Here is a 14621-nt window from a genome sequence, read left to right on the forward strand (position 1 = left end):
GGGTGGTCCAGGAAGGTCTGTCTGCGCCCTGCAAGAGGGACAGAGAGCAACTGACACGGGCATACAGGGGAGAGCAGGCCAGGAAGTGAGTGGGAGGCCCCGATGCGGGGGTCTGTTCAGGGACTCAAGGAGCCTGAGGCTGCTGTGTGTGGCCCAGAGTGAAAGACGAGGGTGTGATGGGAGAAGGGATGGGGAGGGTGGCTGAGATGGCTCAGTGTGCAAGCACGCTTGCTGTGCAAGCCTCAGGACCTGAGGTGGACGCCCTGAACCAACGGTGGAAAACAGGCCACACACGCGCGCGCACACACACACACACACACACACACACAATAATAATTATTATAATGATAATAATAATAGTATTCACTTAATTCACACACACACTAATAATAATAATAATAGTATTCACTTGATTAAGCAAGATGAGCAGAGTCACCATGAAGAATTCAGATTTTATTTACTGGAGGCTTTGTACCATTTGCTTGAGACCCAGTGGGATGGAACACAGGGGCACGTGTACATGTCACCCTCCACAGTCACTTTGAGAGACCCCAGGGACAGTGACTTTTCTACTGACTAGAAGAGTGTCTAAGAAGCTACAAGCTTAGAATAGCAGTGAGCTTGGCAGAAAAGGAAGAGGGAGAGGATCTGGCTTCGGAAGAGAAAACAAACACCAGGGTAAAGGTTTGCCCTGGTGCTCTCCCATCCCCCAGACTTTAGGAACCCCATGCCGTTGGCGCTGACGGGCTACTAGGAGTGAGATCCTTGTTGCCACCTTTTCCTTGTAGTTCATACACCAGAGTAGAGAACTTGAACCAACCACCAAGAAGACAGGGGTTGGCAAACCAGTTCTTTCTGAAGTGTTTCTGACTGACAGTACGTTTTTTCCTAGTGGAGGGAGCAGAGAGGGAGGTGTGCTCAGAGGTGGAGACGGCTGGGGTCCGGCAGATGTGTGGTGAGCCCATGTAGGCGCTGATGTTCCATCAGAGGCGCGTCCTGGCTAGGGTTCAGAACCCCGGCATCTCAGGTCTTCTGCTGAGACTTTCGGTCCTTGTTTTCTCAGGCCAGCACGTGAAACAATTCTGCACCCAAACCTCAGACACCGTGTGTGCTGACTGCGAGGAGGGCACGTACACCAAGCTCTGGAACAGGCTTTCCACGTGCCTCAGCTGTGGTTCTCGCTGCAGTGACGGTGAGTTGCCCGAGCGGGATGGTCCCAGCGTCTTCCCTGACCGCTAGTCCTGCGGCCTAGCAAGGAGTTACCCTGGGCCAGTTGTTTTCATCTCCCTGGACCTGAGTGGCTGGGCTGGGCTTGCTCTTTCTTTACCTGTGTATTCATGTGGCTGGAATCTGGGGCTTCATGCGGGTAATACACACACTTTTCAGCTGTGCCACACCAATCCTCATGTCTTCCTTTTAAATAAAAAAAAATAGATTTATTTTTACTGTATGCGTATGGGGTACTTTTGCTGGTATGTAGCGCCCACAAAGGCCACAGTGGGGCATCAGATCTTCTGGGATGAGTTACAGACCTTTGTCAGACACCATGTGGTGCTAGGAACTGCACCCAGGCCCTCTGCAAGGACAGCCAGTGTTCTCAGTGGGCCACTCTGGTTTTATTTGTGGTTTTTGGGAATTGGACAGAAGGCTTGTGGTACTCTATCACTAGGCTACATCCTTCCCAAGTCCATTACTTTTGAGACAGGATCTTGCTCAATGGCTCAGGCTGGCTTTGAACTTAACTGCCTGCCTCAGCTTCCTGGGATTACAGGCCTGAGCCCTCCAGACACAGCTTTCAATTCAGGGTTTTTTGTTTGTTTTGTTTTACTGTTGTTTGTTTTTGGTTTTCAAGACAGGGTTTCTCTGTGTAGCCTTGGCTGTCTTGGAACTCACTCTGTAGACCAGGCTGGCCTCGAACTCACAGAGATCCGCCTGCCTCTGCCTCCTGAGTGCTGGGATTAGAGGTGTGTGCCGCCACTGCTGCTGCCGCCGCTGCCACCACCACCACCACCACCACCACCACCACTGGGCTGTTTTGGTGTTTTTCTGAGATGGGTCTTTGCTAAGTTGCCCAGGTTGGCCTAGAACTTTCTACTAGGGCCAGGCTAACTTTAAATTCACAGTCATCCTTTGCCTTAACTTCCCCAGTGTTGGGATTACAAATGTGTGACGCCTTGCGGGGCCACTTACAGATGAGGTTTCCTTCTAGGTTCCACCAAGTCTTCATTTGGTCTCCGAGGTGGGAGGAGGGGAGGGAGAGGACACTTCTGTGTCAGAGCTGAGCGTGTAGAACCTAGGAAAGTAGAAGTGTATGTTCTCACTGTGGTGAAGCTGGGAGTACAGACAACAGCCCAGGGGGACATGTGGGCAGGGTCCTTTGGGCCTATGCCGAGGGGCCGACCAGCTCTGGCAGGCAGGGCAGGGCAGGTGGGTGGAGGTAGACATGACCCTGGCTGTCCTTCCCGCCTCCAGACCAGGTGAAGATCCGCGCCTGCACCAGACAGCAGAACCGTGTGTGCACCTGCAAAGCTGATATGTATTGCGCCTTGCCGACGAACACCGACAGCTGTCGACAGTGCATTAGGCTGAGCAAGTGTGGCCCCGGCTTCGGAGTGGCCGGCACAAGTAAGGACCCCTCTTTCTTTCACACATGAACACCCCAGAGATGTCACAGGAATAGACCTCTCAGCCTCATCTAGGAACTGAGCATTTGTGTATATGTCTACCAGCACCCCCCCGGTTAGGCACCTGCTGTGCATTAGGGTCTAACATAGATCCAGACATGAGTCATACTAAGCCCTAAGCTGGTAGGAAATCAGATGGGACAGGAAGATAACCCTGGGGGAGCAGGTCCATGTAGGTGTATGGGCACGTGTGTATATGCATGTGTGTTTATTGTATGTGCATGTGTACAGATGCTGGTACATGTGCATATGTGTGTATGTGTGGTAAGGGAGAGATAGTTACAAACAGGCCTCCCTTGTGACCCCAGTGCTAGGACCCCCCCCCCCCCGTTGCATGAAGTATTCATGCTGTTGACCAAGCTCTGGATTTTCTCTTCAAGGATCTGCAAACGGGAACGTGGTGTGCAAGCCCTGTGCCCCAGGGACATTCTCTGACACCACATCATCCACAGATATGTGCAAGCCCCACCGCATGTGAGTATTGATTTCCTGGGTTCTGAAAGAGCAGGGAGGGTGACCCCTGGGTGACTGGGGCCCAGGATATAGGACCGCTTGTCACCATTGTCTCTGGGGCTGGATTCTGGGACAGACATTGGATGATGCGAGCAGGAGCCTGACCCAGAGGCAAGGCTGGGTAGGGTGATTGGGTAGAAGGTGGGCATGGGGGGGGGGCTCTGCTGATGCACCATGGCTCATACTCACTGCTCGGCTCTTGACATGTTGTCCTCTAGCCCGGTGCCCTGGAATAAGGTCACTGTCCTCTGTGGCTTCCTGACAAAACCCTTCCTCCCCCAGATGTAGCATCCTTGCCATTCCTGGAAACACAAGCAGAGACGCAGTCTGTGCACCCGAGTCCCCAACTCCGAGCACCATCCCGGGGACAGTCTACATGTTTCAGCCAGAGCCCACAAGATCCCAGCCCCTGGAGCCGGAGCCAGAACTCAGCCAAACCCCACCCACCAACTCTGCCTTTGAGATCTCGACCCCCAAAAGTCAACATAGCACCAACGGTGGCATCTCCCTTCCAGTTGGTGAGTCCCCGTCTCCAGAGTGACCCGTGTAGGCTTGCAAGGGCACAGTCTGAGCTATTGAGGAGGCTGGAGCAGGGGAATGGCAAGTTCAAGGCCAACCTGAGCCATAGAATGAATTCAAGGTTAATCTGAGTGACTTAGTGTCTCAAAATAAAAAATACATTTAATAAAGATATATCCAGTGAGAGAGTGCTCGACTAGTCTGGGATTAAATACACAAGAAAAATAAAATAAAGTATAAAAAGAGGCACTTTCTCTCCTCTCTCCTTTTTTGCTTCTGGAAGGTTCCCTGTGGGCAAACCTGGGAGCCTGGGCTCTGCCCTTCAGAGCGGATACAGGTGTGGAGGAGCTGGGTCTCTAAAGGCCTGATGTTGTTACAGGGAATCCCTGGGTGGGATGAGCATGAACACAGGTTCTGGTTGCTGGTTCTCATGATCCCATTTGGCTTACGAGACGGTGGACTGGTAGCATTTCTGGCTTCCCTCCTGAGTTTAGCTTGGCACCAAGACGGAGGCCCCAGCCTGTGGCCGTCTGGCTGCATGTGGTTCACAGATGTTCATCTTTGGTTTATCCTTGAATCTGAAGACCTCAGGCTGGACTTGATGCTCTCAGTTTCTGAATACTCTGCCTTCTTCCTAGGTCTGATCGTTGGCGTGACAACTCTGGGTCTGCTGGTGTTAGGGCTGGTGAACTGCTTCATCCTGGTGCAGAAGAAAAGTGAGGTTCTTCTCCCTCCCTGTTTCCAGCCTCCCTGCTCCCCCTCACAGCTTTTCTGGGTGCCGCAGGTCTGGGGGAGGGCTGTCTAGTACAGAACGCTACACTATCATAGTCTCAAATGGATCTAGAGACTATAGTCGCTTGTTCTCTAGGAGCTTAGAGGCCAGGGCAGAAGGTACATCCTCTAACCTGTCCACTGGAAGGCTATCCCAGGGGACTGAAGTCTCTAGGATTCTGTGAGCTGGGCTGGTTCACCATGGATGGAGTATGGTTGAGGCACAGGCTGGTTGGGGGGGGGGGGCGGCAGGGCATAGTGGCTAAGAGTAAGATGGGCTCATCTGTGGGCCTTGCCTGGCAGGCAGATACTCCCTGGGCCGCCTGGGTCCACTCCACCAGCTTGATCCTAGCCACGATGTGCCCATTAGGACAGATGTGTTGATGCCCGGCTCTTGACTTGTCCCTCTCTCTTCTTTGTAGAGAAGCCCTCCTGCTTACAAAGAGAAGCCAAGGTGGTGAGTATCCCCTGTGATCCCCCTCATCCTCCCCTTCCCTTTCCAGTTCCTTTTCTAGGGCACTAGGTCATCATACAAGTACCATACCACAGGTATGGTGGTGCATACCTGTACCCAATAGCTGGGAGAACAGGAGTTTAAATGCTCCCTCGGGGTCAGCTGAAATCTAGCTACATGCCGGTTGGGAAGAAACAGGTCAGCTCTTTCCTTAAACAATATTCCTGACTCCTCACTGGTCCCCATGGGTAGGGCACCCCCACTCCTCATTATATAGATGAGGAAACATAGGCTTGAGAGCTACTGTCACTCTTAAAAGGGTTAAAGAGTCAGGTCTGTGCTAAGTGCTGGTGCTCAAAGCCTCTGAGCAGGTGGATTTGGTATACACATACAAAGCTGTCGCAAACAGGCCTTTCCCAGCAGGGCCTGCTCTCCAGAGTTGGTCACCAGGAGTTGGAGAGCCTAAATACCACCCTTAGCTCAGCCCTGTACCTTGTCAGCCACCGGCCTGGTGGGGGGGGCAGTGGACGGTGTCCCCATGTGCTGGAGTGAGGCCATCAGGCAGGACCAGGAGTAGGTGACTCAGCTCCTCATCTGTGGGCTGGGAAAGTAGCATCCTTTAGAAAAGCAGCAGGTGAATTCATCCATGCTGCCCCCATTCATGCACGTGGCCTTGTGTTTAGTCACCAACAGTCATCGGGTACTGAACTCGTGCCAGCACTGTCTGTGACACGGTCTGTGTGACTGCTGCCCCCAGATTTACAGAGAGAAAGTCGCCATGCGACAGGGTTCAAGAAGAGGGGTCTTTTATTAGTAGTATTAGGGAAAGGGATCATAAAAAGGGGAAAGGGAAGGGGGGAGATCAGCCTCCGGAGACAGGAACAGCAGGAGAGAGGAAAGGGGGGAGGGAGGGGGGGAGGAAGAGGGACAGAGAGGAAGCAGAGAAGGGAACAGACAGACAGACAGAGAGAGAGAGAGAGAGAGAGAGAGAGAGAGAGGGAGAGAGAGGGAGAGAGAGAAAGAGAGAACTAGAGGAGGACGGAAGGTGAGCGTGGCCCTTTAAAAGGAAAAGTAATGAATATGCCCAGGTGGTGCTCTTAGTGGCTGCAGCTGAGGGTGTATCCTGTCAGAACCCCTAGGGACCGGCCAGTACGCGTGCCTGAATGCTAACAGTCCTGAGGTGGCACAGCTGATGGGCACGGCCTGGAAGAGAAACTAGGCGTGCATCTCATGTCCTAGCACACAGTTACTGGACCAATCTCAGGCATGCCCACGTGAACCCACACATAGAGACGCCCTTAGCTCTAAAGCCTGTGGGAGCCAGTCATGCCCCTGTCAGTCCCAGCTCCGTATAACAGGGCCAGACCCAGAAATGTAGGAGGTGTCGGGCAAGCAGAGGTCCTTGGTGCTCACTCAGTGGGGTCCCAGCCTGAGTCACATGACTGCGGCGGTGTCAGTTACTTGAACATTGCAGCTTGTGGCTCTGAGCTGGGAGGTGGCTGTGACCTTTGGTTTTTTTTTTCTGCTTGACTCTAGCCACAGGCAGAGAGGGGGAGGCCCCGAAAAAAGGGTCCTTCTCAGGAGCTGGTGAGTGTGACATTTATGAATGCTTCTGCAGGGCCACAGGGTAAGACTGGTGCCCAAGGTCAGACTATGAATTCAGAATGCCCTCCATCCCTTCCCGACTACGGTACCTGGCTGGCAGGATCCCCAGGGAGGCAGGAGGATGCAGCATGTGTTTCGTGCACATGCTGGCCTGGGTGATCTTGCTGAGCCCATCAGCCAGCTATCTGATTCTGAGGAGTCACCTTTTGTGGGCTTTGGTGGCCTCATGGGGACAGCCTGTACAGGATCCTTCTAGTCCAGAGTGAGAAGCTGTGGACTGGGCAGGAATCGAGACCTTAGGACACATATGGGTATCTAGGAAAGCCATAGCAATAGTGGGCAGAGCCCCCAGATGGCATATCAGTGACTCTCTGTAAACCAGGTTGGCCTCGAACTCACAGAGATCCACCTGCCTCTGCCTCCCAAGAGCTGGGATTAAAGGCGTGTGCCACCAACACCCATCAATGACTCTCTAGTGAGTGCACCACCCACAGGAAGGATAGCCAGACTATTGCTTCTGCGTAGATTATACCTGACAGTGTGCCTCCCTCTGGAGGAAGGCCAGAGGGTCCCAGCCCTGGCCTGGCCACTTTTCCAGCTGGTGTGGACAGACAGTGGCCTTGGAATGGATTTCCAGGTGTCCTCCACATGGGTTGCTATGGAGCTAAACCCCAGACACTCCAAAAAAAAAAGCATGGTGAGTTTTTGCTTACCGCACTGTATCCTAACCGTGACCTCGGGCAAGAAATCTGGTCTGCACATCTGCAGAGCCAGGGTGGCGCTAGGCTAGACTAAGCTCCTGAAAGAGCTGAGGTAGCTGTGACTCAGGTGCAGTATTTGTCACTAGGTATTCAGGTCACGTAAGGTCTTGCCATTATCATTCTGTAAGAAGCCACAGGGAAGCCACAGGACATCCTTGGGTGAACTGGGGGGAGGGGGGGCTGAGATGGGCTAGTGAGTTGCCTGGGGGGAAGGGCTCCATGAACTGGGCTGATTCATCGACTGGAAGGAACATAGCGTAAAGGTGTCAAGCTTCAAGGACCAAGTCGGGCCTCTGGGACAGCTACCTAGACCTGCCTGTAAATCAGGAAAGGCACCCTTGCAACTAAACAGTGATGGTGGCTTGGTTGCATCAAACTTGTTTAATGGGCACTAAAACTCATAGTTTAGGTTTGGGGAATTTTAGACAGGGACTTCTGTAGCCCATATTGGCCTTGAGCACTGACTGAGGATGGCTTTGAATTTCTGATGCCCCTGCCTCAACCTTCCCACTCAATTATGCTGGGTGTGCAGACATATACCACCACACACTGCTTATGCGGTGTTGGGGACCGAACCCAGGAGACCTGTGCATAGTCTTTAGTCCCTCCTGATCTTGCAAAAAACGTGAGTTCAGTTCCCAGTACCCACATTGGATGACTCATAACTATTGTGCCCAAATTCTGAACCCCAAAATCACCAAGAGGCCCATTTCCACACAAAAGCAAAGAGTCTTTAAGTTATTTAACGAGCTAACCCATTAGTTCGGGCCCCTCATCTCACCACCATGACAGATGGCTGGAGAAAGACCCCGAGCAACCTCGAGGCAGGGATCTTAAAGGGCAGCGTAAGGGGAGTGTCTAGGAGTTATGAAACAGTCCCAGGATTGGTGCGCTTCCAGGTTTGGGTGACCCGCCCTGTGTTGATTGGTCAACTGGTTGTTATGACCCATAGGCCCTCCCAGGGCGGTTGCTATGCTCTGTACGTCACTGTTGTGCGCTGTCCATAAAGCACACCCAGAGTCATAAAGTGCAGCCCCGCCAGCTAACTTCTGATTGGCTCCTTGCCACGAGGGCATCTGACCTTAGCGACCAGGACAGGAGCGTCAAGGTCATGCAAGCACCTGTTAGCCTGTCATGGCTGCTAAAATGGGGGACTGGTCACTACAACAACCACCTGTGACTCCAGCTCCAGGGGATCCGATGCCCCTTACTGTCCTCCAAAGACATCTGCACACATGTGTACCTACTCACACTAAGACAAAAATGTATACACACAATTAAAATAAAAACAAGACTTTAAAAAAAAGAGAAATGTTACTGTCTTCGTTTTTTTATTGGAACTGTTTAAAAGCATGAAGGTCATTCCTGGCTGGCAGGCTGTGCCACCCTGTGAGTGGTCCTTCTGCTAAGTTCTTATAAATAGTATCTTGTGCAGGACTTATTACACAACTATCCTCGAAATTCCCAGATGTTCAGTTTCCCCAACAATCCTAGACATAAGCTATAATTGTTCCTTTATATATGGAAGCATGGAGGTCCAGAGAGGTTAGGTAACTTTTTCAAGACCACACAGCAAGTGAGTGGTAGGGTTATGAACTCAGGCGATCTGGACTGAGAATTCAACTCTTAACTACTAGGCTGGGTACATCTCTCTACCCTGATGGATGACTTCAGAGAGTCGATTTTTTCCGTTTCCTCATGTGGACTGAGGGTATGGGAACAATGTGTGGCCTGGGCAGAAATGTGTAAGCTGTGGAGTGCGTGTGATGGGGTGACAGGAGGGTGAAGACACCAGCAGGTGGATTAATAGTCTCCCTCTTCCTCCCAGCCTCGCCTGCCCGAAGAGAAGTCCCGGGATGATGCCACAGGCTTAGAGCAGCAGCACCTGTTGACCACAGCCCCCAGTTCCAGCAGCAGCTCCCTGGAGAGCTCAGCCAGTGCTGGGGACAGGAGGGCGCCCCTGAGGAGCCAGCCCCAGGCCACAGTCACGGAGGAAGCCCAAGGGTCTCAGGAGGCCTGTGCAGGCTCCAGGAGTTCAGGTAAGAGGCAGGAACCAGCTGGCTCCCTCCCGCCCTGTGCAGATAGATGGTTCTCCACCCACTAGCTGGAAATTACCCGTCCTTAACATACTTGGCAGCCTTGATGACTGGGAGCTGTGGCTCTGAGCCTCTGCCTGTCCTGGGAGGGGAGCCTACTGCGTTTCACTGGTTCCGGAAAGGGTCCAGGCTCACAGTGCTTAAACTAAGCAGAGCTTCTAAGGAACGTGTGGCTCGTGTTCCCACAGCTGCAAAATCTCGAGTCAGACCTCTGTAAGTCAGGCTCGTGTGCATTGCTTGCCTAATTAATCTCTGCTGGTGTCCTGGAGTTGCCCTGTGGGGCTAGCCTTGGCTGCCCACAGCTTACTTCTGTTCCCTGCTCCTGGGCAATACAGCCACTGCGGATTCTAGGTTCGGCCCTGCCTTGCTCTGCGTCTAGTCCTCTCACTGGTTCACTGCCAGAGACTCCCGCTTTGCCTTTCAAGTCTCCCATATCACGTGTGGAGTATTCCTGCCCCGCCCCACGATGTCATTCCTAGTCTTTCTCTGTCTCTGTCTCTGTCTCTCTCTCGTCACATGGGTACATGGGTACAGGTGTGCTAATGAGCCTAGGTATCATATTTGGGACACCATCTACCTCCTTTAAGACAAAGTTTCTCATTGGCTTGGAACTCACCAACTAGACTAGGCTGGCTGGCCAGCACGCCCCAGCTGTCTCCCTTTCTCCACCTCCCAAGTACTGGGGGAACAGGTTCTTGCCACCTACCACCACGTCCAGCCTCTTTATGTGAGTTCTCGGGGATTGAACCCAGGTCCTTGTGCTTGCAAGACAGACGCTTTACTAGCTGAGCCATCGCCTCAGCCCAGGGTTTGCTCTTCTTGGAGCACTTTTGCCTGACTTAGATAATGGTCTCCTGTCGGCTACATGGAGAGTTGGGCTGGGCAGCTGGGAGGTGAGCGAACAGGCACAGCGAGGGTCGACCATGTGTCTGGGGCCACACTAGAAGTGAACTAGAATCTTTGGCCTCTTGGTCCTCGACTTAACCGCTTTCTCCCACAGTCTCGATCTACCTCCAGGACAAGAAGCAAACATGCAAAGACGCCCCCACACCAAGACCCCCAGACTCATGCCCCCCCCCATCTTGTGCTTTGCAGATTCCTCCCACGGCAGCCATGGGACCCATGTCAATGTCACCTGCATTGTGAATGTCTGCAGTAGCCCTGACCACAGCTCACAGTGCTCTTCCCAAGCCAGCACCACAGTAGGGGACCCAGATGCCAACCCCTCAGGATCCCCCAAGGACGAGCAGGTTCCCTTCTCCCAGGAGGAGTGTCCTTCTCAGTCCCGGTGGGACACCCCAGAGACACTGCAGAGCCATGAGAAGCCCTTGCCCCTTGGTGTGCCTGATGTGGGCATGAAGCCGAACCAACCAGGCTGGTGTGACCAGGTTGCAGCCAAAGTGGCCTGATCCCTGCAGGGGCAACCCCCTGTAAATGGACTCCCAATTCTTCTAGACCCTCAGCCCACAGGACTTAACGACCCTTTCTGGGCCCATCTCCCTTAGTGGCCTCCCCAGCTCCACTTGCAGGTCAAGTGAGGGTTGAGGCAACCATTGTGGTGGAAAACTTCTGCCATGGTGTTCTGTGGGGCAGTCCCAGCAAGTCCTTGCTCTTCTGTGACCTCTGGATCTCCTGGGCTCTTGCCTGATTCTGGCTTCTGAGAGGCCCCACTCGCTTTCCCTCCCAGGAGCTAACATCCTCTTCCAAACACTTGGGTAAAGGACAGTGTCGCTCTTCAGCCTGGCTGCTGATACCACAGGGCAGTCCCAGCAGAAAGGAGGAAGTGGTGGCCTCATAGGGCACAGGGGCCCTTGAGGTTAGTGCTGGACTCATGGGAAGTAACCCTTCCAAACCCACCACCGCCCTTTTGATGCAAGAATCAGAGGCGCAGAGGCCCCGGCGGGCAGGGTGCTGGGGCTGTACCTCAGTGGTAGAGTGTGCGGTTAGCACGCCCTGGGTTCGATCCCCAGCTCCATAGTGAGAAAGTAAGCGCACACAGCAAACAGCTGGTTTGCATCCTCTGCCTTTGGCCGTCACTCCAGTGGGCACACGGAGGGCTCCAGCTCCTCCTCCTGGCCTTCTAAGGAGCCCTTCCAAGGCCATGCCTTCCCTTCAGGGAATCTCAGGGACTGTAGAGGTCCCAGGCCCCTGCAGCCACCTGCCTCCTCCTACCTCAGCCTGGACTACTCCCTCTGACTCTCCAACTGCTTGGTACTGTACCCACTGTGACCCTGAGTGAATGTCTGTCTTAGGTGTCATGGGCTGGAACAGCTCAGGGCATCAGTTGAATAGCCCATCCGGAAGCAGCCGAAGCCTGCAGTTATGCCGAAGGATTGGTACCCGTTCTCTAATCAGCACGTTCCCCTAGCATGCCCAGATCTGGAAGGAAATGGTTCAGGAGACTCAAGAGGCAAGTTCAGTCTCAGGTGCTTGGATTCCATGTTCACAGATTCCGTTGGATATGAAGTTGGGAGTTGAACTATAGGAAGTCTGTTACCATGGAGATTCAAAAGCTCAGCCCTCTGGAATCAAGACTTCCATGGGACCCATTGGTTAGGTCTCTGCAGTGATTCAGACAGGAGAGGCTATGGAACACGTCTGCGCCCTGGTGGCCAGTCCTGGGATGACCTCGGGCTTCGTAGGCAACAAAAGCAGGAACTGAAGGGACCTTGTCTGGGTGTTGTGTGGATTCCAACCGGGTGTGCTAAGGAGCATTTGCCCTTTATGCTGGACGGACTTAAGCCCTGCTTATAAATGCGTTTTGTTGTTGTTTTGTACACTGATCCCTGGCTGTGTCTCGGGGCTGCTTTGGGGTTTGTCTGTGGTCCCGCTGGCCTACCTCCAACGTGTGAGGAGAGATGGGGCTATGGTTAGTGGGGTCCAGGTGGTCCATGTAGCGAATGGCTTTGGAACCCCCACCCCAGGTCGCTTTCACAGCTGCTCCTGCTGAGAACCTGGTGTGGACGCTGAGAGAACTTCAGTCAGCTAAGTCTCCAGGCACGCCGCTGACTCCTGCCCTCTCACCTGAACCTGGCCTCCTCACTGTGTTCTGGCAGGGAGGTGGGTTCTGCCATCTGGGAAGCCCACACCATGGATCTGAGCAAAGGCTCTACCACAAGCCCATCCCTGGGTGCTTAGACCAGCTCAGGGCTCTGTGAGCAGGGGAGAGGTCAGGGAACAGTTTAAGTGGTGACCTCTGACACATTCTTGAGGGATGAGCAGTTTTCTAGAACCTCCCTTTCCCTCTCTCTCTGTTTTTGGTTTGTGTTTGGGGGGGTAGAGGGGTGGGGTGTGGGAGGGTGGCATGTATGTGTGGTGTGTATGTATATGTTTGCATTTTTGCATGTATGTGTGCGTCTGTGTGTGGAGGCCAGAGGTTGATTTGGGGTGCTCTTGGTCACCCTCCATCTAATATTGAGGCAGGAGCTCTCATCAAAGCCCAGAGCTTGCATATTTGGCTAGTTTAGCTTGCTTCGGGGATCCCCTGAGTCTGCCTGAAGTGCTGGGATTACAGGCAGGCTGCTGTTCCTGCCCTGCATTTCCATGGATACTAGAGGTCTGAATCCTCGTGCTTGTGTGCGGAGCACTTATCCACTAAGGCGTCTCTCCAGGTACTCCCCCTTTTAATAAGTTAATGTTGGACTGCAAGATGGCTCAGCGGGTAAAGGTGACTGCTTTACCTGAGATGGATGCTCAGGACTCGTGCAAGTTGCCCTCTGACCTCTCCACGTGCAACATGCATGCTTCCGCACATGTGGGCACTCACATACATGCAATAAATACAATAAAAAATTTAAAATAAGTTGATCTTCATCTTTCATCATTATTTTTGTTTATTATCTGTTTATAGGCAGGATCTCTCTATGTACCGAAGCTGGCCGCATACTCCAGGCACCTTGAACTTGAAAATTCTTCTGCCTTAGCTTCCTGAGTGCTGAGATTATAGGCATGTCATTAAATTTTATTTATATATTTAATCTTATTTTTTCAGGGAGGTCTTGCGTAGTCCAGGCTGGCATCAACCTTGTCTAAGGATGTCCTTGAACCTGGTATCCTCTTGCCTCTACTTCCCAAGTTTTGGGATTACAGATATGTTTATGCTGTGCCTGGTGTGTGTGGTGTTGGGCTTTGAATCCAGAGGCTTTGGGCATGCTAGGCGCACAGCCAACTGAGTATATGGCCAGCCTCAAACTATACTCTTTTTTTTAGTTTTTGTTTGTTTGCTTGCTTGCTTGCTTGTTTTGAGATAGGGTCTCACTATGTAGCTCTGGCCATCCTGAAATTCACTGTGTAGACCAAGCAAGCCTTGAACTCAGGATTATACCTGCTTCTGCCTCTGGAGTGCTGGGATTAGAGATGTGCGCCACTATCACCAGCCAAACTCTATTTGTAACTTGTGAATTATCACTAACATTGTTACTAAGCAGACAACTAAACTGGGGTAAAGTCCCCATAGGCATGTGACCACCATGCTGTTGCCTTTAGGAACCCTGCACTTGATTTTACCACAGCTCTATTTACTGAAGAATGTTAGCCAGGCGGTGGTGGCGCACGCCTTTAATCCCAGCACTCGGGAGGCAGAGGCAGGCGGATCTATGTGAGTTCGAGACCAGCCTGGTCTACAAGAGCTAGTTCCAGGACAGGTTCCAAAGTTACACAGAGAAACCCTGTCTCAGGGGGAAAAAAAAAAAAGAATGCTTATACAGAAACCCGGGATAGTTGCTCTCAACCTGTGCATCATGACCTCTTTGCGGGTCACCTATCAGATACCCTGCATATATTTGCATTACAATTCATAACAGTAGCAAATGAAACAATATTATGATTAGCTGGATGGTGGTGGCGCTTGCCTTTAATCTCAGCACTCCGGGAGGCAGAGGCAGGCAGAGCTCTGTGAGTTCGAGACCATCCTGGTTTACAAGAGCTAGTTCCAGGACAACCTCCGAAGCCACAGAGAAATCCTGCCTCGATCCCCGCCCCCCCAAAAACTAAAAAAAGCAATATCATGATTAGAGGTCCCCACAACATGAGGAACATGAGGGTCTCAGCAGTGCCTCAAAAGATAGTGGAGGTTGCTAATAACATTTAAAAAAAGATTCAAAAATTTGTGTGTGTGTGTGTGTGTGTGTGGTTCAAGGAGTTCTAAAGAAGGAGGGTATTAAGTCCCTTGGAACTGGGGTTACAGATAATTGTGAGCTGCCAAGTGGGTGCTGGGACC

At 52.4% G+C, this 14621-nt stretch overlaps 1 protein-coding gene and 1 long non-coding RNA gene across 2 annotated transcripts in view; one reads left to right on the forward strand and one right to left on the reverse strand.

The window, feature by feature from the left end:
* The window catches only part of Tnfrsf1b (TNF receptor superfamily member 1B), a 29753-nt gene extending 16548 nt beyond the window's left edge, over positions 1 to 13205 (forward strand). Inside the window, exons 3-10 of the mRNA XM_005079349.4 lie at positions 1064 to 1192; positions 2473 to 2625; positions 3065 to 3158; positions 3480 to 3715; positions 4355 to 4432; positions 4910 to 4944; positions 9136 to 9346; positions 10499 to 13205. Coding sequence (XP_005079406.1) covers positions 1064 to 1192; positions 2473 to 2625; positions 3065 to 3158; positions 3480 to 3715; positions 4355 to 4432; positions 4910 to 4944; positions 9136 to 9346; positions 10499 to 10812 — 1250 coding nt within the window. The 3' untranslated portion in view covers positions 10813 to 13205. The remainder of the gene's footprint in view (positions 1 to 1063; positions 1193 to 2472; positions 2626 to 3064; positions 3159 to 3479; positions 3716 to 4354; positions 4433 to 4909; positions 4945 to 9135; positions 9347 to 10498) is intronic.
* LOC110342666 lies at positions 439 to 3629 on the reverse strand. Its single transcript, XR_002384805.2, has 3 exons — positions 3387 to 3629; positions 2191 to 2293; positions 439 to 1413 (listed from the first exon to the last, which is right to left on the reverse strand). It is a non-coding gene; the product is annotated as an uncharacterized LOC110342666 (long non-coding RNA).
* Positions 13206 to 14621: the final 1416 nt, after the last annotated feature.

The sequence above is a fragment of the Mesocricetus auratus genome, unplaced genomic scaffold (assembly GCF_017639785.1).
Source record: "Mesocricetus auratus isolate SY011 unplaced genomic scaffold, BCM_Maur_2.0 Super-Scaffold_100042, whole genome shotgun sequence".
In the NCBI taxonomy this organism is placed as follows: Eukaryota; Metazoa; Chordata; class Mammalia; order Rodentia; family Cricetidae; genus Mesocricetus; species Mesocricetus auratus.